The sequence below is a fragment of the Lissotriton vulgaris genome, chromosome 3_2 (assembly GCF_964263255.1).
Source record: "Lissotriton vulgaris chromosome 3_2, aLisVul1.2, whole genome shotgun sequence".
Lineage (NCBI taxonomy): Eukaryota > Metazoa > Chordata > Amphibia > Caudata > Salamandridae > Lissotriton > Lissotriton vulgaris.
This window is the reverse complement of record NC_141690.1, coordinates 162067182-162091662: the sequence shown is the minus strand read 5'-3', so window position 1 is coordinate 162091662 and position 24481 is coordinate 162067182. Positions and strand designations below refer to the sequence as shown.

The following is a 24481-nucleotide window of genomic DNA, read 5'->3' as shown; positions in this document are numbered from 1 at the left end:
ATGCAGTGTGCATGCAAAGCTATCTCTGCTACTGAACTTTGTCTATTACCAGCAGGCATGCCTGGGCACAATATGGGCAGGTGGGACTAAGAATGGGAGCAGCCATAAGAGATCTAATGCAGAGCCAGGCACCTGTGCCATGTCAATGCAGCCTTCCTCCTCCCACCGAACATTGTCTGTTTGCACCTGTGTCCTCCAGCACAAGCACTGTCAGTCAGTGCAGCACAGAGGGGTATTGCCATGTATACTTCAGAAACGTATTTTATTTATACAGAGTTTTGGTGATATACCACAAGTTTATCGTGCCAACATGCGTTTCCCAACATTTGTGGCAGTAGTTGCGGGTAATAATAGTGTTTGGGATGATTCACGTTCTTCCTGTTTGCACTTAAATGTGGCCACTGGAATAATGCGATTGTGCGGCCGCTGGCGATTTCACATAATCATAGATTTTACGCATTTGCCACACAATCCATAATGTGCAGCATAATCTGCAGATTTTAACAACAACAAAAAATAGTTTCTAGCTGAAACGGTTCAATAGTTACTGAAAATGCAGCTGCACGGTTTGCCGTGCAGTGGAAAGACCTTTGCAAAGCTGGCCTGGCCACTTTTCTGTTGTTTATTGATTTGGTGTTAACCTGGTACTAATGAGGTGCACCCAATGCTCACACAGTGTTACCAAGTATACGGATGGCAAAATGATGCAGTGACACAATTACAAAATGTGCCGCATTATGCTGATAATTTCAGTGGCCCTGAGTACTTTAGTGGCCAGTCCATGTCTTAATTAAGCATTTGTCCGGTTCGTGGGTTTGCGATCATTTGAGAGCGGGTCATCACACCAAAGTTATTTCTCTTTTCAAAGAATTACAGGGAGGGTTACAGAAGGAAATTGGTGGAAGGGTAAACATCTGGTGTGCAGCCTAAATTGATTTGAATGTATTGCATTGTGACATTCATATAGTATTACCCACCTTGTAATTGGTGTGCAAAAGGTAAAAAGGCTCTATACTGATGCCAATTATATTTTACTCTTCATTTCTGATCACCTGGATTTTCTGTTCTTCGTGCTTGTTTTGCCACTAGAACTATAAATGAACAAAACATTCTTCTATTAAACTTCGTAAGTAGCGATAAGGCCCAGGGTTAGGTTTCAGAGCCTAATGTTAGCAGGTGGATATGCTTTAAAAAAGAAAAAAATGTAGAGGCTTGGAAACTACCGGTCACTTTTATGTAACTATTGTTCAACGCCATTAATTTCTCAGAGCTTAGAGATCAAAGCCCCTCTGCTCCATTACTGGTCTTCAACACTGCCCAAAGTGACAGGTTTGCAAGTTTTCAGTACTCTGCCAGTAAGCCATTCTGTATGAGTGAAGCATCTATTCCCTTGATGCCCGTGGTGTATCTATGTGTGTTAGTGAAGCAATTAGAAACTTTTTCAAAGTCTTTTGTAGCGTATTAGGCCTTTTTTTGTTACTGTTTTCCATTTCGCCTGCACAGCTGTTGCTCTGTGCTTGATAAATCTTTTGTAATAAAAAGAAATCTCAAAAGGGGCTTACAGGCTGCCCATTACTTACCATTGGTGGGCTTTGCCATTCACTCTTGTTTTCTTTCTTCTCCTTGGTCAGCAACAGCTTTTCACTGCATCAGGTTGCACTTCCTTTCTTTCCCTGCCTTTGGCTTCTGTTCCCTGGAGCTTGGACCAAGTACCATTTCTGGTTGTAGCTCAGTGACATGCGGCCAGTGTCCTTCCATTTGCCACACGCTTCCAAGGTACTTTAAAAAACAGAAAATCCTCCCCACTTTCCAAACAAGTGCATGTGTTCCATCTTTCCACACACAGCGCAAGAGCTTACACTATAAGAGTAAAAGAGAGACCATGGCATCAGAATAAAAGGTAAAATAAGGTGGGTGAATAAAAGAGTTGAAGTTGGCATTATCGAGGCATTTTTTTAAATTACCGTATGCCATGTTGCACAGCATACACCACATATAAAAGAACCTTGTTTTTTTTCCTTTGCCATCCGCCCTTTACCTAATCTCCCCACTTCATAGTACTACAAGTAACAGCACAGTGTATTGCCTTTCTCAAAAAACAAGTCATAACACCTTAACGGAGTTCCCATATGCCTTCATATTTGCTTGCACATTAGCTCCTACCATTGTTTTGTCCCCTGTGTGTTACAATTTTAGCCATGTTATTCGTAATATATGAATTTTCCTTAGTTGTGCACACATCTTTAAAATAAAATGCCTTCGTGAGGTAGAACTTTCATTAAAACGTTTCGAGATCATGTGTGGCCCAAACAAGATGCTGACTCCAAGTTATATGAAAATAGAAATTTGCCATATGACGTGTATTTCTGACCAGTATAAACCTTTCTTTCTGCCTGCTAAGGTTACATTTCATTTTATCAATGCTCGATCTGTAATTGTGCAAGTTTTATTTATTTTTGTTCTTACCACATGAAGAAGCATGCTCTCTCTTACCAATACACCTATAATTTGGCCTCAACAAAAGTACCACTAGCATCCCCAGTCTTTTCCCTTTTCAGCACATAAATATTGAAGGCTTATGCTGAGCCTTCCTATACATTAACTATCAATCTGTTCTGCTCAACTGTATAAATGAAAATTCAAAAAAAATATATATATATTAAACCTAGAATGCTTACTCTGATTGATTTCATTACTGGACAAATTGAGCGTGCTTGAACAAAATAGAACACTACAGGTACTTATTATGCTGTACCAAAGAGAATTGTACATATTACTTCACCCTCTGCTATACATCTGTTATATATAATGGCAGATCAGCAGATAGGAATTCTGCTTCACTACTTCTGAATAACAGATATTGGAGTGGCTGACGCCCAACCATTTTTGGAAGTTTCAGTATACTTTACGATTGTTATCACATTTGTGCCAACATATGTTCATTCACCTCGTTACAGCCAAAGTACGAACTAGCCAGTTAAAGTGTTTTCATTTTGCAGAGCAAAATATATTCGATAAAATAGGCACTTTCTTTAGCTTCATAGATTTATGTTTTTTATTAATCTTCGATTTTATTAGACGTGTATTGATAAAATGCTTTAAATGTGTTTTATTTTTTGCCTCTGTTCCAACAGTCTTGGCGGCGCTTTTAGCCAACTCCTTCATAGTTTAAGATTGTGTCATAACATATAAGTGGTGTAATTAATATAAAACTAAACTATTCTACCGTGATTTTCAAGCAGTGTAAACATTCACACTCATATAAACAGCAGCTGTATTTTGGCATATGTAATTTGTTTTCAGTCATGGACTTGTACAAGTGTTGTGTTGTATTCTTGCATTTAAATAGGTCTTCTTACTCCATCACGGGGTCGCAGAGCGCACTTGTTTGCATCAGGTTCTTGGGTGACCTGAATGCATTTTTTTGTAGGTTGTTTGGTATAGTAACAATTTAAGGTAGGGGTTGAGTTAGGAGGTGTTTGGCGAAAAGGCGTTGTAGCACCCTAGCATGCAAATATGAGTCGTGGAGAAACAGTCTGATAAGATATTCAAGTAACATATAAAGAGAGGGTCGTGGCTAGCAGCCGAAGAAGATGGCCGCACTCTAACGAGGCTCCGGCGACCCATGCTGCAAAACCCCAATTAATCCATCCAATTATCTGCTGGCACCCTAAAACAACACAATATTGCTACACCTGGATCGGATCTTAGCAGCGACTGCAGAAATCCGATCTCCACCGAGCTGCAAAGCAGCCAATGCGGGATCCTGCTGCAGCGAGAAGAAGAGCCTGCAGAAACTCTGACCTTGGGCTGGTGGGCAGAGTGCCTCGACTGGTCTACAACATGACCCAACCTCGGGCGTCGATGAGGACTGGCTCCCCAACCCCCTCTCCTCTGAAAAGGTGAATTGGCTTGGCGCAGGCGAGCGGAGGCATCGGGCGAGCGGAGGCATCGGGAGGGGGACGAGGCTTTGGGGAGGCGCGTGCTGCTCGCCCAAGGGGAGGCATGACCTGGGTTGACAACACTGCTCCCGTTGGGCCCAAGTGGTCCGGCCGCCGTGGGCTGTGCACTGGAGGCATAGGGGTGAAAGACAACCAAAAGGAGGAGACCCCTTCCGACCGCTCTCCCTGAGGCCTGGGTGAGGCTGATACTCGCCAGGAGATAGAACGTAGGTGTGAAGGTGGAGGACTCATATCGCCTGCTACGTTGGTGACCCAATGTGAACCACATATGGTCCAGGTAGTATCACAGAGAAGTCAAACAGGAAGTGTTACAGCCCCCAAGAACAAGACAATCTGAGACTGCTCAACCACCATGTAACCGGCAAGGGCCACACCAGGGAAACTGAGACAGCAAACTTGTCATCAACAACGGAATTGAGCCATATATAAATAACTAATTCCACAATACTTAGGGCTCCTAGATGTGATATCCGAAGGCCACCCCCCACAGTGAGTGAGAACCCATAAGCGGCAAGGCGCAATAAACACGGGGCCACAAATAGCAAGGTGCACTGGAGGAAGCTGACAGGCCGATAAGGGGAACATAGCCCTAAGCAGGCAGCGAGTACCCAGTGGCCCATAGCGAACAGTGCCCAGAAGCCACAGCTCCCCTACTAGCAAAATTACGGGCAGCAAAGGAGGGCACATTTCCCACGAGCCCAAGCTAGACAAATTCTTGTGGCAGAAGAACCAGAAGGGGGCAAACAACCAAACTGAACCTACACAACCGCAGTGGGAGACGGAACAGAGTGATCTTACTCTACATCACACTATGGTGGCCATCACCACTGTGCGCACCTTCTTGGAATCTCGAATAGACTCAGTCTCAACAGAAGTTTTACTTATACGTGCAGATCTGCGGAACATGGACACTAGAGTCAAATAAGTTCAAGATACCACGCAATCCTTCGTGACAAGCACCTCTGTACCTCAGAAACAGATCCGTAAACTGCAAGAGACTAGTAAGCACGTGGTTGCACGGCCAGTCGACCATGAAGGCAGATCGAGGCGGAACAGCATCCGAATTCTCAGCGTTCCAGAAAGAGCAGAGGGCCCGGCAGCAGACCTCTTTGTTGAAGACTTGATCTCAAATCACCTAAAACCGCGAAATCTCACCAACTACTTCTCAATTAAAAGAGCACACCAAGTCCCGGGAGGCCCACCCAAACCGGGTGTGCCACCGAGACTGTTACTGGCCCGAGTCTTTAACTTCAGAGACAGAGATATCAAACTTCAGACAACCCGTTGCATGCCATCAATCAAGTATGAGAATACCATTACCTTCTTCCCAGATTTCACCCTTCGAGTAACAAAACAAAGACTCAGCTCCTGAAAATTAAAAATGCCCTCAGGGAAAAAATCTGAAATATGCCATGTTGTTTCCGGCCAACCTTAGGGTGGAGGCAGAGGGAAAAACCTGTTTTTTTATGCACCGTACCAGGCATGGGAATGGCTTGACGGATGGAGATGATTGGGTAAAAAGGAGTCAATGACAGACGCAGGCGACAAATGTGGAAGTCATTGAGACAAACAGACCCCAGCCTGGAAGAGGCACAGTCGATAAATGGCAGAACACATGACAGCTTGAATATTCTGATTGAACTGCAACTGAGAATCACACAACCAGCGAAGACTGTACTCCTGAAGGCCGACCAGCGAAAGGTGGTCACCATCCAAGTATAGGATCGGCATGACGAAGGCCTACCGCCAAAAACGAAAAGGACTGTAAATTGCAATGTATAGCAGTGTGCCTTACCATTATTCATAGTTGGCGAATTGGGGGGGGATAACTAGAGCCACAGTCCTACCGACATGGGGAGGGAAGGCGACGGACACTCAGCAATGTTCGGGGTGGGAAGTTCACAAAACGTCATGCAAGGAGGCAGAGTGGGGGGGTTGTTATGGTTACCAAGATGGTTAAACTTATGGTAGGGTTGAAAAGGAATCACAACTAGATATCCTTCTTTACAAACCACAGAGAGGACAGCACTTGAACCCAAACTCGCTATCTCTTTCCAGCCAGGAAAAACAATCCGATCAAACAAGTACCACAGCCAAGGTGCCTCAAATGCCCCAAAGCAAAGCACTAACCGGTGCTCTCTCCAATAACGACTATGACAGATCAGCACACAAACGATAGGAAGATGGAGAAATCACTTATATGCTCTCCTGGAACGTTAATGGGCTGAGAGAATGAATCAAAAGGGGAATAGTGCTCAAATATATTAAAAGACACCAACCTGATGTTGTCCTACAGGGAACTTAATCGGGCATACATGCAGACTTTTTCCTTCGTCCTTTGGTCAGCCAGATGCCCACGTATCTCAAAGGTACGACTGATGTACTTTGCCTACAGGACGATATGGTCTTCAACCCCCAAACTGACTACCTGGTTTCATTCGAAGTGGACTCACTGTACACTTGTATACCTCAGGACGAGACCCTTGAGACGATCGAACAACTACTATCAGACCATCCACCGACACAATCACGCCTATCTCATTCATAATGAGTTGCGCGCAAATGGCCATGAAAGAGAATTTTTTTCCAGTTCGAGTCCCACTTACATTTATGAACAGATGAACCTGACAGTGAACCTGAACAGTGAACCTTCTGACTACCAGCACCTAACCTGTTATTCCTCCATCAATCTTGTCAACTCTATACTAGCTGGGGTCTGAGTGCACACTGACTGGCACCCACCGTCACAACGCTTGTTCCATCAGGGACCTAACAATTTAGAACACAAGCACAGGTGCACACCTCAGAACTTAAACAAGAAGAACAGTTTTAAAGTCCATATCCAGTAAAGATGTTCTTCAAATTCTTTCTTTTTATTCCATTTCCAGTAGGTAAAACATAGTCAAATTTTTATGACTCTACACACATAAATATTGGGTGGGTCAAACACATCCAAAGGCTGATGAGTCATAGGCTTCATTACTAATAGGCTGTTCCCCGTCCAATGTTATATTATATCCAAAATTAGAGCTGTCTGTATCTAGACCACGACCAGATGATGTCTAAAAGGCGCATCCCACAATAAGGATGTCAAGCACCACCATGTTGTATTGCGATGAGGCTCAGAAACAAATCTTGCAATAGTTAATCTTCAAAATTGCGCGTGAAGGCCTAACGGTAAGATCAGTCACTCCACTTGATTAGGGATACACTTGAACAATATCAGCCTCCACAAATACCTGTGGTGCATCCGAGCAGAGGAAACGTCCCATTACAAATATCGTTGAAAAGAATACCAAATAGGCAGGAAACGAACAGCCGAAATAAGACTGTCATAGGCAATGGGAGTGCTGGGGGCATTGCAGCAACGGAGAGCCGGGCAATATTTACTGCCCACTTATATTTACAAATCTCTTGGCTCTTCCATAGACAGCACCTTCTCGCCCAATCTTGCGAACCTCTACATGCATGCGTTCGAAGATGGTGTTGTCCAGGAGGGACAGAATCCATTTGCGCACATATACTTCTATGGAGGACGTTTATAGATGATATATTTGTCATCTGGCGAGGGGATGAGGTCACCATCAACCCTTTTCACAACTGGCTTAACAGCAGAAATACACATCTCCACTTCACCTGCGAATATAGTAAGGAGAAACTGGCCTTCCTGGATCTCCAGATCTATCCAGCGGAGGGTGCCCTTGAGACAGAACTTTACCAAAAGCCCATGGCCCGCAATGCACTGCTCCAATGTGAGAGCTACCATCCGTAGTCATTGCGGGAAAATTTACCATATGGACAGTTCTTGCGACTCCAGCGCAACTGCTTTACAACTGAGAAATACAACACGCGCTTCAAAACTCAGAAGCAACCTTCTTGACAGACACTACTCAGCAAAATTAGTAAATAAATCAGCCAAAAGTACCTTCAACGCCAAAAGTGAATCCCTCCTGGATCAACCATTAGCCAAACCTACTTCTTCCAAACTGGTTTGTGTCAACACCTACAGCTCCCTTTCCAATGTAGTAAATAAATCAATACTTCACAATTGGGATATTTTGAATAAAGGGCAAATGACCCTTGATAAACCGCTTTTTTGCATTTAAAAGAGGACGCAATTTGAAAGACGCACTGATCCATACAAGACCTACCTTGCCAGAAGCACCAAGACCAAACACGCTTTGAAACCTACCACCTATTCAAGGACATTTCCCTTGCGGCTCCTGCACAGTGTGCGCTCAAACTAAAAATGGCTAAGAGCATAGATATAGGCCCTTCCAGACCCTGGGTCTTAAAACAACACACTAACTGCCATAGTGAGCACGTGGTTTACCTTATCACTTGCCCTTGTGGCCTGAGATATGTTGGCATGACCACCAGGAATGTACGCACCAGGATTTTAGAATATAAGAGTACGATAAGGTGCGCCAAACAAATCACCAAAATGACCAAACACTTCTTTGACATAAAACACGGACAAGACTCTTTGAGCTGGACATTTCTAGATAAATCTAACTTGAATTCAAACACTCCCAATCTCACGACTAAGCTCCTCAGATTGAACAAAGATGGGTTTACAGGCTAGGGACCTCGGAAAACCGCCTCAACAACGAGATTCCTTGGTTGGCACTTTCCTAACTAACCATGATCAGTGCCTTTCGCCTCTAGTGGCGCCAGGTGCGCATCCTCGTCAATGCCATCTGCCAGGCCTTAGGCCAATACCCTGGTCAATCTGCCCCATTGAAGTAAAGCACCTTGAACCTACATCAGGGGCACTCCTTTATTGTACCACCTCCAGCAGACCAGACGCGCTTTCCACCCTTTCCCCCTCTAAACTCTGACCAGCAACACTGGTTCTCTTTTCTAGGCCTCCCTTTGCAGCTAGAGAACCCCTGCGATCACTATAACCTCCCCTTTGGTCGTAATCCCTGACACGGGCTTTTGAATTCATTACAGGGGACTCCCTAATGGTACCAACGTCTTTCTCTGGATACCTCTGCACCACCAGCAGACCCCACGCAGCGGCTACTCCCTTCCACACAATTTGTAAAAGCAGCCCTGGGCCCCCACTGCATGTACCTGCATGCTGTTTCAGACCCCCGCAATCTAGCGCCTTCCATCCCTTTTCTCTCCTTGGCTGCCCCTACTAATGTGGTCATTTCTCAACCACCAGCGCCCGGAGCCTTTTTAATGCACCGTTTTGCACATAAGGCGGAAATTATTTCTGATTCACCTTTGGTCCTTGACACCCCATGCGTCCACAAGCACACGGCTACCATGAGCCTCGGCTTGGCTGTCACTCCATCTACGGAGATTTCCAGACCGTTAGCATCCACACTACAAGTCCTGTGAACCTTTGGGGCTTCCGGCCGCGCAAAGTGGAAGCCAGCTGCTTTCCATCCAACACACTCCTTGCCCTTTTTATAAATATCCAGAGCCGCACCGGCAACTGTGTTTCCTGTCCATGGACGTGCGTCGCCCGGAGAACAACCCACGGACTTGGGGTAAGAGCTGCATAAACTTTGCTAGCTCCACACTTTTCCCTCGAGCGCTCCACCTAGTCCCTCGTCCCCTGCCCAGCCAATTCAGCCTAACACATGATCTTACCCGGCTTGGACCCCGTTTCTCTCCCCGGCCCTTCTTCCCCTTGCTCACCCTGCACACGACCACATTGTCGACTACCTAGGCTACACCCGGCCCTGGCGTTCCTTGCTTCAGGCAGATCCCTGAGCACAGACACAACGCCTGCTGACAGCCAGGCTACTTTGAAACCCCCTTCTAGCTTTTTTTAATATCCTTGTATTTATTCACGAGCGCACACCAGACACGCTGGAGTGCTCCTTCCATGAGCGCACACATTCACATGGTGGATTGCTCCTTCTACCTCCGCCCTCACTTAACACCACCGGTACTCCACCGTGGCTGACTTTGCCCCCTCTGCTGCTGGTTAACAGCTACGTCACCGTCCTCTACCCAACATCCACTATTTAAATCAAAGTCCATTGAAATTCCCGGGGTACCTTGCTTGTATGCTTTTCCATGGATACCAGCACTTCGATTTAGACAGTGAATTGACATTCACATCTTTCTCAGAGTCCTTACATGTGCCATCTGACATCCTAGTCAGATTCACGCTCTATCTTGGAATCCCTCTCTTGGGACCTCTTGTTTTTAAGACCATATGCCTCGTCTTGGCAGGTTTTTGTGCACATACCACATGGCTAATATGCCGGGACAGATGTGGGGAATTCAGCAACCAACAGTGGTGAGTCACATGTCTTCAATGCCTGCACATTGTTCTAATATGTACATGTGTGATTTAAAAAAAACGTACAGTTAGGAGAATTTTTAAACTGTTTGTCCGACTCTGGCTTCTTGTATATAGTATATGCTATCGGTGACTATATGCCTTTCTGTCTCCAATATAGTTTGTATGCAGTACTTACTGAACAGTCAATCACACTGGTTCAGTATTATACTTTTGATTTATTCACGTTTTTGTCCATGTTTTTTCACGTAATTGCACGTATTTATTGCAGTAGCTAAATAACTGACCCTGAAGAAGGCCGTGACACTATCTAGGTTTTTTGGCCGAAACATGTTGGTCGAGTGATTTACACAACTGTCTCTAATGCCGACACTTGTGTTGTCAGCTTTTCACTGTTTTTAATTCTGACACATGGTAGCCGAATAAAGTTGCATATAGCTAACCCTGTATCCAGTTTTAAATAATCCCATCACAGCACTGCACACTTTTTTATACACACACCAACCTGACATAGAGGTTTAGTACATCCTTACCGACTCAATTAAAAACATCCCTGAGCTGCTCCCTCGTAGAAAGGGGGTTGTAACCCACGTGAAGACTAGGTCTGTCACGTGAGGCACCCCTATGATGAAGCATGACACCTTTGGTGTGTGAGGGGAACCGTACTGAAAAGGAAAACCCCCTGGTTTTGCACGGCAGAGTACATTCAGATAGCTAGACTACCTCCTTCTAGTCTGGACCTGTGGCCCTTTTTCTGTGTGACAATACATGCAATGCACTCAATAGGCGAGGATATAGATTGATTTCATATTTGGGTTTTACCTCTGGGTCCAGAGAAACAGGCATCCTCCTGCTCAATAGATTCCCTTTTCTAGTAGACAAATCCTGTATAGACGAACACGGCCGCTTCGCAGCCATATGCGGCAGCTGGGATTGCAGGAGTTTCAATATTGTGTGAGTGTATGTCCACCTAGCACTTCACAAGACCTCACTTACAGATATAAGCACAATGATGATAACATTTCCCAGCAGGAGATATAGTAGTCGGTGAGGACTTTAATATGACGCTCTGCGACCAGGAGAACTGATCACCACCAAGAAGCACGCCTCTCCCCAGATCTCACCTGTCCGTTTTTTTAGAGCCAGTTGAGATGGTAGACGTTTGGTGCAAAAATAATCCCCTTACACACCAAACTACATTTTACTCTGGGGCCCACAATAGCCATTCTCGATTAGACCACATCATCGTACCGGCTGACCGATTATCAAACTTCAAAGATGTAACACACTTGGCAAGAGGTATCCCAGACCACTCCCCGATCTGGGCACAATACTCTCTGGGGACAACATCAGAGCGCAAGGTAATCTTGCTTAACCCATGGTACCTCAAAGTCTTTCTTATCAAAACCAGCCTTACTAAATCAATAGATAATTATTTTAAAGAAAATGTGGGATCATCTCGGGTGGGCGTCCTCTGGGTGAAGGGTACCATGCTCAGTTTTAGTCAGCTGAAACAACAGTACAAACTTACAGACTCTGAATTTTTTCGTTACCTGCAAATCCGACATGCTTTAACCACCACCATAGTTAGGGACTCCCCCCTCCCTCATTCCTCCCCCCTAGAGGATAGACTATTGGACGGGCTGCTTCCACAGAATGCTTTCTGATTAACCTACAAAAAACTGGTCAACAACACACAAGATCCCTTGGTTAAATTACGGGAGTCGTGGGAGGCGGATGGCCTCTTACTAGACAACGAGGAGTGGAGGGAGGCGGGGGCCTCCCCCAGGGAGGTGACGATCTCTGCGCGTCTCCGTCTGATCCAATTGAAAATTCTCCACAGGATCTACATCACTGGAACACAGCTAGTCCGTATGGGGAGTGGGGAAAACATGTAATGCAGGCGTGGGTGTGGGCAGTTTGTCACCTTTCTGCACATTCTTTGGGAGTGTGAGCAAATTCAGAGATATTGATGGGGGAGACATACCGTCATGAGTGAGGTCCTTCATAAATCTGTCTGCCCAGAGGCTAAAAGACATTTACTTAATGTGTTGGAGCCCACTGACTTGTGAGGGGCGGAGAGGTTGTGGGTAACACTGAATGCCGCAGTTGCCAAAAGAGACATAGCTCAATTATGGGTAGGGCTGTCACCCCCTACTGTTATAACCTGGAAGTGAAATCTTGACTGGTGCATGTTTCGAGAGAAAATGGTCTATGTGGCAAGAGGATGCCGCCAAAAATGGTCCAAGTGGAACACATATAGGGGAGATATCTTTGTTGCACCTACTGCCCTCCCTGACAGTGAATCCCTGTCTCCCAGAATACTCAATCCAAAATAGGTACTGTTTCCTGCAGTTGCTGTGTATTCCGAATGAAATGTCATATTCAATCATGCCATATATTACCTAGATGTGATTTGCCGATCATTTGTATGTTTAATTGTTTATTAAAATTAATAAAAAGATATTTAAAAAAAAAATGTCGGATCAGTGGACTCTCCTCAGATACTCTGGGAAGCGTTCAAAACGGTAATAAAGGGACAACAGTCTATAAAAAAGAAAAGAGTAAACAATTAGAAGCGCTTGAGAAAGACTTATTACACTGAGAACGGAGTTTTGCACTCACTCCAGACGACTCAACCAAACACACAATCGAGGTTAAGAATACATTGTTCTAGTCTCAGGGATGGCCAGAGCCCAACACCTAGCTACGAGGAACAAAATCTACCAGCATGGGGATAAAGCAGGGAAAATTCCCGCATGGCTAGACCAATGGGAAAGGGCAAACTGCTGAGTAAACACACTAACAATAGATAGCTTGAGAATATCCGATCCACAGGAAATAGCAGAGGCCTTTGCTGCCCATTTCACGAATCTATATTTCCTCACCGCAACGGCTACAGCCGTGGAGGCCAAAGAGTTTTTAGTTGATCTCCCCATGCCAACGCTCTCTTCGGAGGAGCGGCAACAACTTGAAACTGACCTCACTGATGACGAAATTGAAACGGCAATCCGAAGTATACAATCCTGATAGAATTTGATAAATTAACACCCACTAAAATAACCCCATGCCTACAATAAATGTATCTAGAAAGTAAGCAACGGGGCATACTACCCAGCGACCAGAGGCTAGCAGTCTATAGTAGTCATACATAAAAAGGCAAGCCCGCAGTAGACACTAGCTCCTACCGTCTCATTTCACTAATCAACGCAGTGGTTAAAATTTCGGCAAAAATACTTGCATTGTGGTTGCGCCAAGTCGTGACCAGGCTGATACATCAGGATCAGTCGGGGTTCGTGCCGGGGCGTAACACGGACCTCAATCTGCGTCAACTCCATGGGGTGGTGAGGCGAAGAGACATGATTAAAGAAGACTCAGTTATATTGTTTTTAAACCTCCAAATGGCCTTAGACATCATCGAATGGCCCTTCATGTTTGCTCTGCTAGAACAAATAGGAAATGGGCCCCAGTTTATGGCCTGGATCCACCTGTTATATGCGGGTCCGCTGGCGCAGGTATTGGTTAATGGACATATATCTCAGGTTTGCTCTCCATAGTGGCATGAGTCAGCTATGACCCTGTCGCCATTTTGTTTGATATTGTCTTGGAACCCTTGGCAGTCTGGATACACGTGGACCCATTGATACATGGCCTGAAATGAATAGAGGGATGGGAAAACAACATTTCCCTATATGCAGATGACGTTCTTGTTTACGCGGCATAGCCATGGACATCAATCAATAGAATACTCCAAATTTGCACCAACTTTGGGAAATATTCAGTATACTCCATAAACTGGTCAAAATCCACAATATACTTGCTAAGTGCCGCCCAACCCTGCCCCCCAATTACGATGCCACAGTAGTGACAGAGGGCTACCAAAATCTAGGTATATTTGCAACGGCTGACACTGATCTTTTCTAGGCATACAACCTCATGGGTCTGATCACACATTTGCATAGCGACGTGCACCACTGAGATCCCTGTCTCTGTCTCTGCCTGGGCGAGTGGCCCTCTTCAACATGAAGGCACTGCCCAGGTTCCTGTATACCCTACAAAATACACCATACAAGTTTCTTGGAACTTATTTAAATGATGAAAGGGGGAATTTAGGGCATATGCATATTTGTAATATTTCACCTGCCCGGTTATTAGCCCAGCAAGCCCTTTGTAGGTTCTTGCAGTATTAATGAGCAATTCTAGATGATTCAATGCAGTCCTAATGCTATGCAGTTCGCAATGCAAGGATCAGGCACTTTGCAATGTAAACCTAATGCAGTTCGTTATGCAAAAATCAGGCAGTTTGTAATACCAAAATAATGCAATACGTAGTGCAACAATCAGGTAGGTCATTATGCAAAAGAATGCAATGCGTAATGCAACAATCAGGTAGTTTGTTATGAAGAAATAATGCAATGCGTAATGCAACAATCAGCCAGTTCATTATGCAGAAATAATGCAATGCGTAATACCAAACTGATGTAATGCATAATGCACAACTCAGGCAGTTCGTAATACCAGTTCGTAATACCAAAATAATGTACTCCGGCACCAATCACGGTGCTCGGGACCGTCTGCAGGCCACTCCGGCTGACTCACAGTCAGCTACTACCAAAAAATGCCCCCACACGGGTATGGTGTAACACAATCTCCGGCCCTGGTACTGCCACTCCTCTGCAAGTACGTTGCCGCGATATGAGCTTGAGCGAAGGCTTGCGCTGCGAGAATGGGAAAGGCCAACAGCGTTTCTCTCCGAGCCCGCACCCCGCCCCAGGTGTCGACACACGCACGCTCAGTGAGTGTTACCTGGGGGTGCAACTTTGCTCTCCTCTCCTCGCCACTTGGGCCTCTGATGAGACTTTGTTGAGTTGGGCAGTGGCAAAAGGCAGGCTTGGACCGGCAGCACAGTCCTCTGACGAAGATCTCAGGCTGCAACAGGGCACAAGCACACAGCATCGCTGGGACTCACTTGAGCTCCAGGGGTGCATGGTCACAGGTCAATCCTCACAAAAGTCTCAGGCTGCTCGAAGCCCACACACCCAACATCGCTGAGACATCCTTGAGTTACGGGTGCACACGATCACAGGGCAATCCTCACGAAGGTCTCAGGCTACAAAAAGCACACGCACACAGCATCGCTGTGACACACTTGAGTTCCGGGTGCACACGATCACAGGGCAATCCTCACGAAGATCTCAGGCTGCCAAAGCACATGCACACAGCGTCGCTGAGACCCACTTGGATACCGGGTGCACACGATCACAGGACGATCCTCATAAAGGTCTAAGGCAGCACAAAGCACACACACACACAGCATTGCTGAGGCTCACTTAGACTCCTGGTGCCCACGATCACAGGGCGATTCATACGAGGGTCCAGGCTGCAAAAAGCACACGCACACAGCATCGCTGAGACACACCTGGAAACCTTTGTGTTCCTGAGTTTCTACAACAGGGAGACAGCTCTCCTCAGGTCCTTGGGGATAAATTACATCAGGACACAGCTCAAAGCAAAGTCCTTTCAAGCAGGGGGACACAGCACACAGCAAAGTTCCTTTAGCCTCTCCTTGGTTAAAGCAACAAACTGCAGGCCAGCCCCAGAACACACAGTAAGAGTCAGTCCTTTCCTTCAGTCTCTTCAGACTGGCAGAGGTTCCTCTTGACCACAAAGTAGTTTCAATCCTTTTCAGTCTTGAACAGTTCCATTCCAAAGTCCAGGGGTTTCAGCTCTCATAATTATACCTCTAAATGTCTTTGAAATCTTTGTGTTCTGGGGGGCACTGACCCTCCCCAAACCAGTTCTGGGTGTCTCCCTGCCAGTGACACCTTCTTACTTTAATAGTGGGGGTTTGGATCCTTAGTCACTCAGCAGGAGATGGGGCCATTGTTTTATGGCGGCAGCCCAGGCCTTCTCAACTCCAGGGGCTACTCCTCCCCCCATAGGGGTGTCTAGGGAAGGGTAAGGCCTGGTAAGTGGGTGCACTTGTCAGGACAACATGGCAGTTTAACAAACTGCGCGCAGGCACTGTAGTGGCAGGTCTGAGTTCTCTCTTTAAGGCTATTGGTGTGGGTGGCACAATTAATGCTGCAGGCCCACTATTAGCATTTTCATTACCAGCCCTGGCACACATAGTGCACTTTACTAGGGACTTTACTAGTAAGACAAATATACCAATTATGGACAACCAATTACCATTACACAGGGAGCACTTGCACTTCTTTGACACTGATCAGCAGTGGCCGAGTGCCCAAAGCATCTAAGTTGGCAACACCATTTTAGAAAAAAGGTCTAGGGGAAGGAAAAACGTTTAGGGAACTTTAGCCAAAAAGGGCCTAGTCCAACAGGCTTGTATTATTTACAAATCCATTTATGACCAAGCTCCAGACTTTGTAGCACGCAGAATTAAGAAACATGTGCCTACTCAAGCTGTAAGATACTATCTTTTTCAACCAGTCGACGATCCCTCGGTTCAAGTGAGCTATGTTGACATTCCAATCAGTTGTGCAGTTTTTTGGGGAGCACTTAACTTGTGTAAACCTCTACTGGAGTTATGTTATGCAGATTTGTAGAGTGCGCTATCACCCTGGAGGGTTTCCTAGTGATGAGCAGGTGTGGTTACCCTGGCACTCAGCCGACATAGGGCTTAGTGGGACTACCCAAACATCCAGGTTCTTTCAGAATTCAAGACGTGAGGAGGAGGCTCTTATTTGTGGAAGCAGGTTGTTCCATGCGTTTGGAGGGATGTAGGAGAATGCTCAACTGCTAGATCTGGTTTTCCGTATGCGTGGGATTTGTTCAAATAGGAGCACAGACAAGCAGGGGTGTTTTGAAGGTTTGTTGAAGTATGCTGAGCCAGTGCTATATAGTGCCTTGAAAGTGTGGGTGAAGAGTTTGAATTGCACTCCTTTGTGAATTTGGGAGCCTGTGACTGTCCTTCCAGTGTGGTGTGATGTGATGTGAGTGCAGCATGGGAGGTTGAGAGTGATTCTGGTTGGCAAGTTCTGAATGGTCTTGAGCCTTGTGTTGAGTTTTTGTTGATCCTGGCATAGAGGGTGTTCCCATAGTCCTGCTTGCTTGTGACCACAATATAGGTATTTTCAGTGTTCAGCTTTAGACAGTTGGTCTTCGTCCAGTGGGCAATTTCAGTTGTGTAGGCATTTAACTTGATATGGATATTGAGCATTTTGTCTGTGAGGGAGAGAATGAGTTACGTGTCATCAGCGTAGGAGAGGACGTTGATCTAGTGAGAGCGCATAATGCTGGCTAGAGGGATCCTCTATGCGTTGAAGGTTGGGCTCAAGAACGATCCTAGAGGGACTTCGCAGATGGGGTTGCAGGCTTCCAAGGTATACAGTGCAAGACTGACTAACTGTGTCTTTCCAGTAAGGAAGGAGCAGATCCACCAGAGTGCTTATCATTGTATTCCGCTGTTGTGTAGGCTTTGGATGAGGATGGGGAAGGAGACTGTATCAGATGCTGCGGAGAGGTCAAAGAGGATGAGGACTGCTGTGTCTCCTCTGTCTAGAGTCATGCAGATTGTCATCCATGGCAGCAATGAGGGCAGTTTCCAGGCTGTGGTTGGGTCTGAAACCAGACTGAGTGGTGTCAAGTAGTTGGTAGTCCTGGTGCTGATATGTTCCTGACCTCCGGAGTAGGTGTGGCGAGGGCATGGTGCAGATGTTACCCCTGTGTGGATGGACTTCATGGGTATGGCAGTTTCATCTGGGGTGATGATGGGCTAAGAGGTTGGTATTGGTTCTTTGGATAAGATTGTGAGGCATTTGGTGAGGTCTGTCTGGTTTGGTTGCGGGCTGAAGTTGCTGTAAATGGCAGTAATATTCTCCACAAAGTTGCTTCCAGGGGCAAATAGATTGGAAAGAGAGGTTGTAGGTGTGTGTCTGTCTGTATGTGTTTGTCTGTATATAGACACAGGAAATTGATGGTGATTGGACCCAATAGAAAATAACTTTCCAATAAATGTAACTTAAAGGGTTCACATATGATATTTCAATTGATACTGATTGTGATGAGCAACTGGTAAACACAATGATTCATTTTTTCAACTCAAGTTTTTGGTAACACATTTATTCTTTCATATACTTATTTCTGGTGTTAATGTTTACATTTGATGAAGGATGCTTTTTCATTCTGTATATTTTCTTCTGTAAGATTCTCATAATTCACTTACCCTATATAGCAGTTGTTATAACATAAGTCCTAATGCAAGATAGGTGCCTACATTCTGGCATTTGCTCTCAAAAATATACAAACCAAACTTCCATAAAGGTGGTATTTTAAAAAACTATTTTACTGCAAGTGTAATACCTTACACATCACATTTGGATGATGTCTCACTTAATACAGACAGTCTCTAAAGACCTTAGAAAAGTTCCTGGCTAATTCCTAGAGATATGCGTGTTATTATGAGGTTGGAGAGTGATGACAATCCTCTCTGCTTCTTATTGGAATCCTTCTGTGCTACAATGGTGTCTAATACCTACACTTTGGTTCCACCAGGAATATGCACATTTTCAACAATAAGCAACGCATTAAAGGGTCCAAGGCTGTGGGTTTCCCTGACATCTTGTCTTCTACCAGCAAGGATGTATCATTCTGTTTGACTGAGCTGTCTACTAAGTCATCATGCAAAGAGGGTTCATGGTTTAGCATAGATCTTCACAATAAGCTTTTCAAGAAATCCTATCTTATTTTCTTTTTCCTACCTCGTCTTTCCGCATATCCCCCTCTACACCAAAATGCTAGTTCAATAAGGAATGCAGAAACACGCTTTCTCTGTAGTTCAAGGCAATAAAATACAAAAATATGCTGCAGGTCCATGCAGGCAGTAAGTTTTATAAATTAATTCGGGCTGGAGCGAAAAGAGTGGGACGAGGGGAGATGGCAGGATCCCAGGGCACGGGGCTGTGCGGCGGAATTTTCGCCTACATGGCGTTGCTGTGCCGGCAAATACTGCAACAAGAAGGACAAAGCTTCGTTTTTGTTGGTTTCTTTAGTTATTTGTCGATTTTTGCAGCAGGAACAACTTCTAGGGGGCCAGAACTGGATTTGGCAGCACAAGGCAGGTCAGAAATCTCAGCTGTACAGTTGAAGGATGCTGCAGGAGAAGTCTTTGTGTCCCTTAGACTTCTTAACAGGAGGCAAGCTCTACTACAAGCCCTTGGAGAATCTGGACACGTTATCCACTGGCCCACAATGTGTCCATACAGGGTCGAGGGCCACCTGCATTTGTTATCAGGACTTATAATTTATGACTTCGCAGACAAGGACTGCATTCTTTTACCAAACACTTTGAGACAGTTCTCAGACCAGTTTCTGTAAGCTGTAGTCCCGACCGAAGTGTTTAAATAAACCAACTGTTCCTGTTTTGCCAAACACCTCATGGTAATGCAAAATTGATATGTATTGGACTTAATGACTGCAATGGAGAGAGGGTTCTGTGCCAAGATCAGTGTGTCCTGCTGCACATTTATCCCCGGTAGCAACCTGGATAACGGAACTCAAACTCTTACCATCCAAGCATTGCACTGTTTAGAAAGATCATCAACACAACTGGAGCAACAGGGGGAGAAAGGAGTCGGGCCGCCCCCCACTCAACAACCTATAAACACCATGACACTTTATTAGCGATAGGGAGTCACTCTTGTGAGGGAGTACTGGAAAAATATTGGAAACCCCTTCAGTGTCTAGTATTCAATAGTAGGCGTTCAAGTCAAACTTCTTGTTTATGAACTGTTTAGGAAGAGACATACATGAGGAGGGAGATGCCCCTGAGCAGGCACTGTATTTAAACTGGTTTGCCTGGCTTCCCTGATGGCTGACCGGACTGTGCATGTCACTGTTAACCGTTTTCTTTTTTTTTTGTTCTTGTGTTGTTCCCTACAATTTTTGTTTTTTGCTGTAAAAACACAGTCCTCAAGTTAGGCAGAATGCAAGTAACTAGTAAAGTAGTATTAGTCAAAGCCGAAGAACAGCATGTCCCCAATAATGTGACTGTCATGAAGTATGGGTTGGATAATGTTGTTGAAAATTCAACTAAAGGGGAGAATGTTGATCACAAAACAATGGCAATGCTTATAATAGTACGCTCGCATACACAAACAAAATAACAGCACTATTATCAAATCTGCCCAACATGAACTCTCCATCAACTCCGACTAAGAAATATATGATCAGGCAGGCTCCGCAGCCTAGGCTTGCTGTAACTGATTGACAGGTCACAGGTGGGGCCGGGGGGGGGGGGGGGGGGGGGGGGGGAGCTCAATTTGCCGGCTGATAAATTCACGAACAGGAAAGCCAGGTCCATCCCCCAGATAAGCACAGCAATTCCACAATGGCCCAAGGAAATCGGCCCCAATAAAGCACAAATGGCCAGAAGGGCACTCAAATTCCCAAAATACCATAACACCTGATGCTGCATGGAGTTAGGAACATGAAGCCAATCAGGACACAGCACACACAGTGACCACACACTCCTCATGCCAACACAGTACCCACTGGCCCATATTGCGTCCACACAAGGTCAAAGCCCACCTGCAGTTGTCACCAGATACCTTTTATTTACGACTCCACAGACCAGGCCCGAATTCTTTTACCAAATAAGGATCACCGGATGTACTTTTATGACACCCAAAACTATATAAAAGCTACTCTGGATTGATTGTACTTTGAGACAATCCTCTGACTCATTTCTGCAAGCTTTACTCAGGGCCCAAGTGTTTAATCAAATCAAGTGTTCCTGTTTTGCCAACATGGCTCTTATCTTTTTTTCAGTGTAGATTCATATTCGAGCAAAACATGTGTTTTTTATATTACCAGTAAATAAATTGGTGACCATATCTGTACTCAGCAGGCTTTCCGAGGAGACCATAAACCTCGCGTCTTCTGGAATTTTAAAATGTATTACATTCTTTACTGCTGCTACTACTTTTTCTAGCATTAGGACTTTCCCACCAGATATGGACTGTTGTACAGTCTCCCCCACAGTCCCTCTAACGTTGAGTGAGAGAACCAGGAAGCACCTGACCAAGCACCTGACCAAGCCTAGGTAGCAGCATGGACTTACCTTAATTGAACCTTTTATCTGGGGCTTCCCCTCTAACAGTTGCAGTCTTATTATCCTTCACTGGCTCAGCTGAAAAAAGGGGTAACAAAAAGGATGTAAACAGTAGGAGAACAAGGGCCACATTTTGAGTTTGGCAGACAGGGTACTCTGTCGCAAACTTTGCGAGTATCCTGTTTGTCATATTGCACGTAAACAATAGTCGATGGGCTTGTATTGTGGTAGACGGGACATCTGGTGTGTTTGTCACAGGGTCTCTGTCTGCCAAACTGTAAATAAGGTCCAAAGTCCATCTGCGTGGTTCTACACAAGCAATCTACACCAGGGGATGGATTATTTTCTCCTAATAGCATGTCCCCAACTACGTTAACCGATTTACCAGCTACCTGCAACCTATACACGGTAACTTGTGATTTCATAGGGTGTATTTAACAATGTGCCTTCTGTTTACAAGAAAGAAACAATTTAGTTGTTCATGCTTTTTCTGATTTGTGAAACCACCTCCTTTTCTAATAATTAATTTGTTGAAATGTTATAGCTATCTGAATTTGCATTAATGTAAAAAGTATGTTGCACAGATTTGTTTTTCTTGTATTGCTAAATGTTGTCATCTCTTGGGTTTGTATAATATTTGAGAAAACTAATTGTTATAAAATATATTTCCAGGAAATCAATGGTGTGAGGAAAATGTACTGTTTACTTTCAAAAGCGTACACTAGCGAATAAATCAATGTGCAAGCTATTTTACCTTTTATTTGTGTTTTGCAGTTGCTGTGACAGCCTATAAATGGCTTGTGTGTTATCTTCTAAGGGAAAGCAGCCTAAAATTGAAGCAGGAGAAACAGAATGGAAGCAGCGAGTTTGACGCAAGAAATAATAGTCAGGTATGGTAAGACGTACGCAGTCTTTTTTGGAAACGGAGCATCAAAACACCTGTCAAAGAATTATTGTGCACCATAAAGTTTTCAATTTAACAACCTATCTACGTTTTGGTTATAATGTGGTGTATGTGCGAACGTAGATGCCCCTTCAGCTGGCTCTTTTCTATTCCCTTCTGGTGAGAATATCATAAAATTGTGTCCGGGTTGCATCTTGGAAAGTGTAAATGGGTGTGTGCTGCCTTTTTCAGACCTGCTCACGTCCCCCTTTAACGCCCTACGGTATCTTCTGTGTATCTTTTTGAATGTGATGGTGTTTCTAGAAAGTGGACCGAAATGTGAGGCAATTGATTGAATTCTCCTGCCGTCGGCTAGACCCTGCTTCGTTTTTAGGTCTCGCGCTTAGTGTTGCAGTGCGCAGCAATGCACGCGCGGCACAAGATCCCCGTGCTTGAAAACATGGGGAGCAGGAAGGTGGTTGAAGAGAGCTGAGCACGAGCACATTGGTACACAGAAAGAAGTGGGACTATCGCCTCAAAACTGATTCCAAGCAGGAAGCTAAAAAGCTGGACCAAGCGATATACCTCAAGCTTATAGACTACCGGTGCATCAGAACCGATCAGCTGTTCTGCGCAGATTGAAAGACGCAGTTACGATTAATTTGACCCCACAAAAACGAGTCTCCCCGTTTTTAAAATACCTGAGAGCGTTTATTCAATTGGCTCCTGACCTAAATGAATTGTATTGGCCTAAAAGTGAGAAGAAGGACCAATAGTCATCTAACTAAAAAAGAAGACCACATTGGTTTTTAATTCGTCTGTCCTGAAGAAGGTGTTACATCAATACTAAGCACCGAAACGCGTCGACCAAGGATTTTTATGTATTGTGTTTTTAATTGACTGTAATTTTCAAGTTTATCTATAAAATCTGTGATTCAAATTTAGGTTTGATTGAAGCATTAGGATCAGTGACTCTGAGATAGTAACCGTAACTTGAATTGTTAGATAGAATTTTTTTAAATGTACCAGAGCACGTGATCGTGATAATATACAATGAATGCTTGTTTATGTTTTTAACTGATAAGAAAATGTTTTTAAAGTAAATAAAATTCGGGAAACAAATGGTAAATCACTTGTGGTATGTAGTATTAATCATCTGTGTCATAATTTTGATGTAAAAGCTAATCATGGTTTGTGTGTAGGCCTTTTGGTCACTAATTAGAAGTATAATAGCACAGAAAGGAAATTTTCTTGTTGATACTGTTGATACCCGGTCCTTTTTGGCTTCTGGGAAACTCTCTTATTTTTTAAGATTATCCACTTAAGTAGCCCTCTAAACATGTCTTAGGCCTGCCATTGCAAAACCTGTGTATGCAGTTTTAACTGCTATGACGAACTGCCTAGTTAACCTACTTGCCAGGCCCAAACATTTTTTATTACATATAAGTCACCCCTATGTCAGGCCCTGAGCAGCCCCATGTGCAGGGTGCAGTGCATTCAAAAGGTAGAACATGTACCTTTGAGTTTTACATGTTCTGGAAGTGAAAAACGATGTAATCCGTTTTTCCCTACTGCAAGGTCTATCTCTTCCATATTAACATTGAGATTACCTTTTATAAGTGTAATTTCCAATTGGGAAAAGATGGACATTTGGATTTGGTGTATCTGGACCACCGATTTAAAAACTACATTTATGGCGAAGTTAATTTTTAAGTTGCAAGTCTGAAAATGCCACTTATAGAAAGTTTATATGAAAAAATCGAGCACTGTCCTTGTGCTCTCGTACTGGTGCACTGCACTAAGTGGGAACAACTCCGTCCAATGAATCATATTCTCCAGGTAATCAAAAGTAATCAATGTGATTTTCTTGCTCCTTGTTGCTATTTTATTCTAAATACTTAATATACTTCACCACAACTGAGACAGTAAGAAACAATCTGTAGTCTTTATTAGGCATTCCAAATACATACTGTATGCCATTTTAAGCTTCTTCAGCTGTACGCACAGATTGATCTCTGTTTAAAATGAGCACGAAATATGTTGTCCCAATGCATTTCATGCCTAATGGGCTCTTAGTCAGGGGAATCTAAAACATAAAATTGAACAGTGTCACCTGATTTTGCCATTATAATAAATGTATGCTATCGCTACATTATCATAACATTGTAAAAAAATACTAATGCAAACCACTTCGTAAATAAAACCCCTACCTTCACCCAGTTTTTAATAAAAAGATTGTGATAATAACTGCAGCACTCTATTATCCTCCCAACTTAAGCAAACATAGTTTAACC

General features: G+C 44.4%; 1 protein-coding gene across 2 annotated transcripts in view; it reads left to right on the top strand.

Annotated features, from left to right (window-relative positions):
- Positions 1 to 24481, top strand: part of ACOX3 (acyl-CoA oxidase 3, pristanoyl) — a 474351-nt gene that overhangs the window by 424832 nt on the left and 25038 nt on the right. For both annotated transcript variants that reach the window (XM_086964140.1, XM_086964139.1), the window contains exon 14: positions 22079 to 22194. In XM_086964140.1, coding sequence (XP_086820266.1) covers positions 22079 to 22194 — 116 coding nt within the window. The remainder of the gene's footprint in view (positions 1 to 22078; positions 22195 to 24481) is intronic.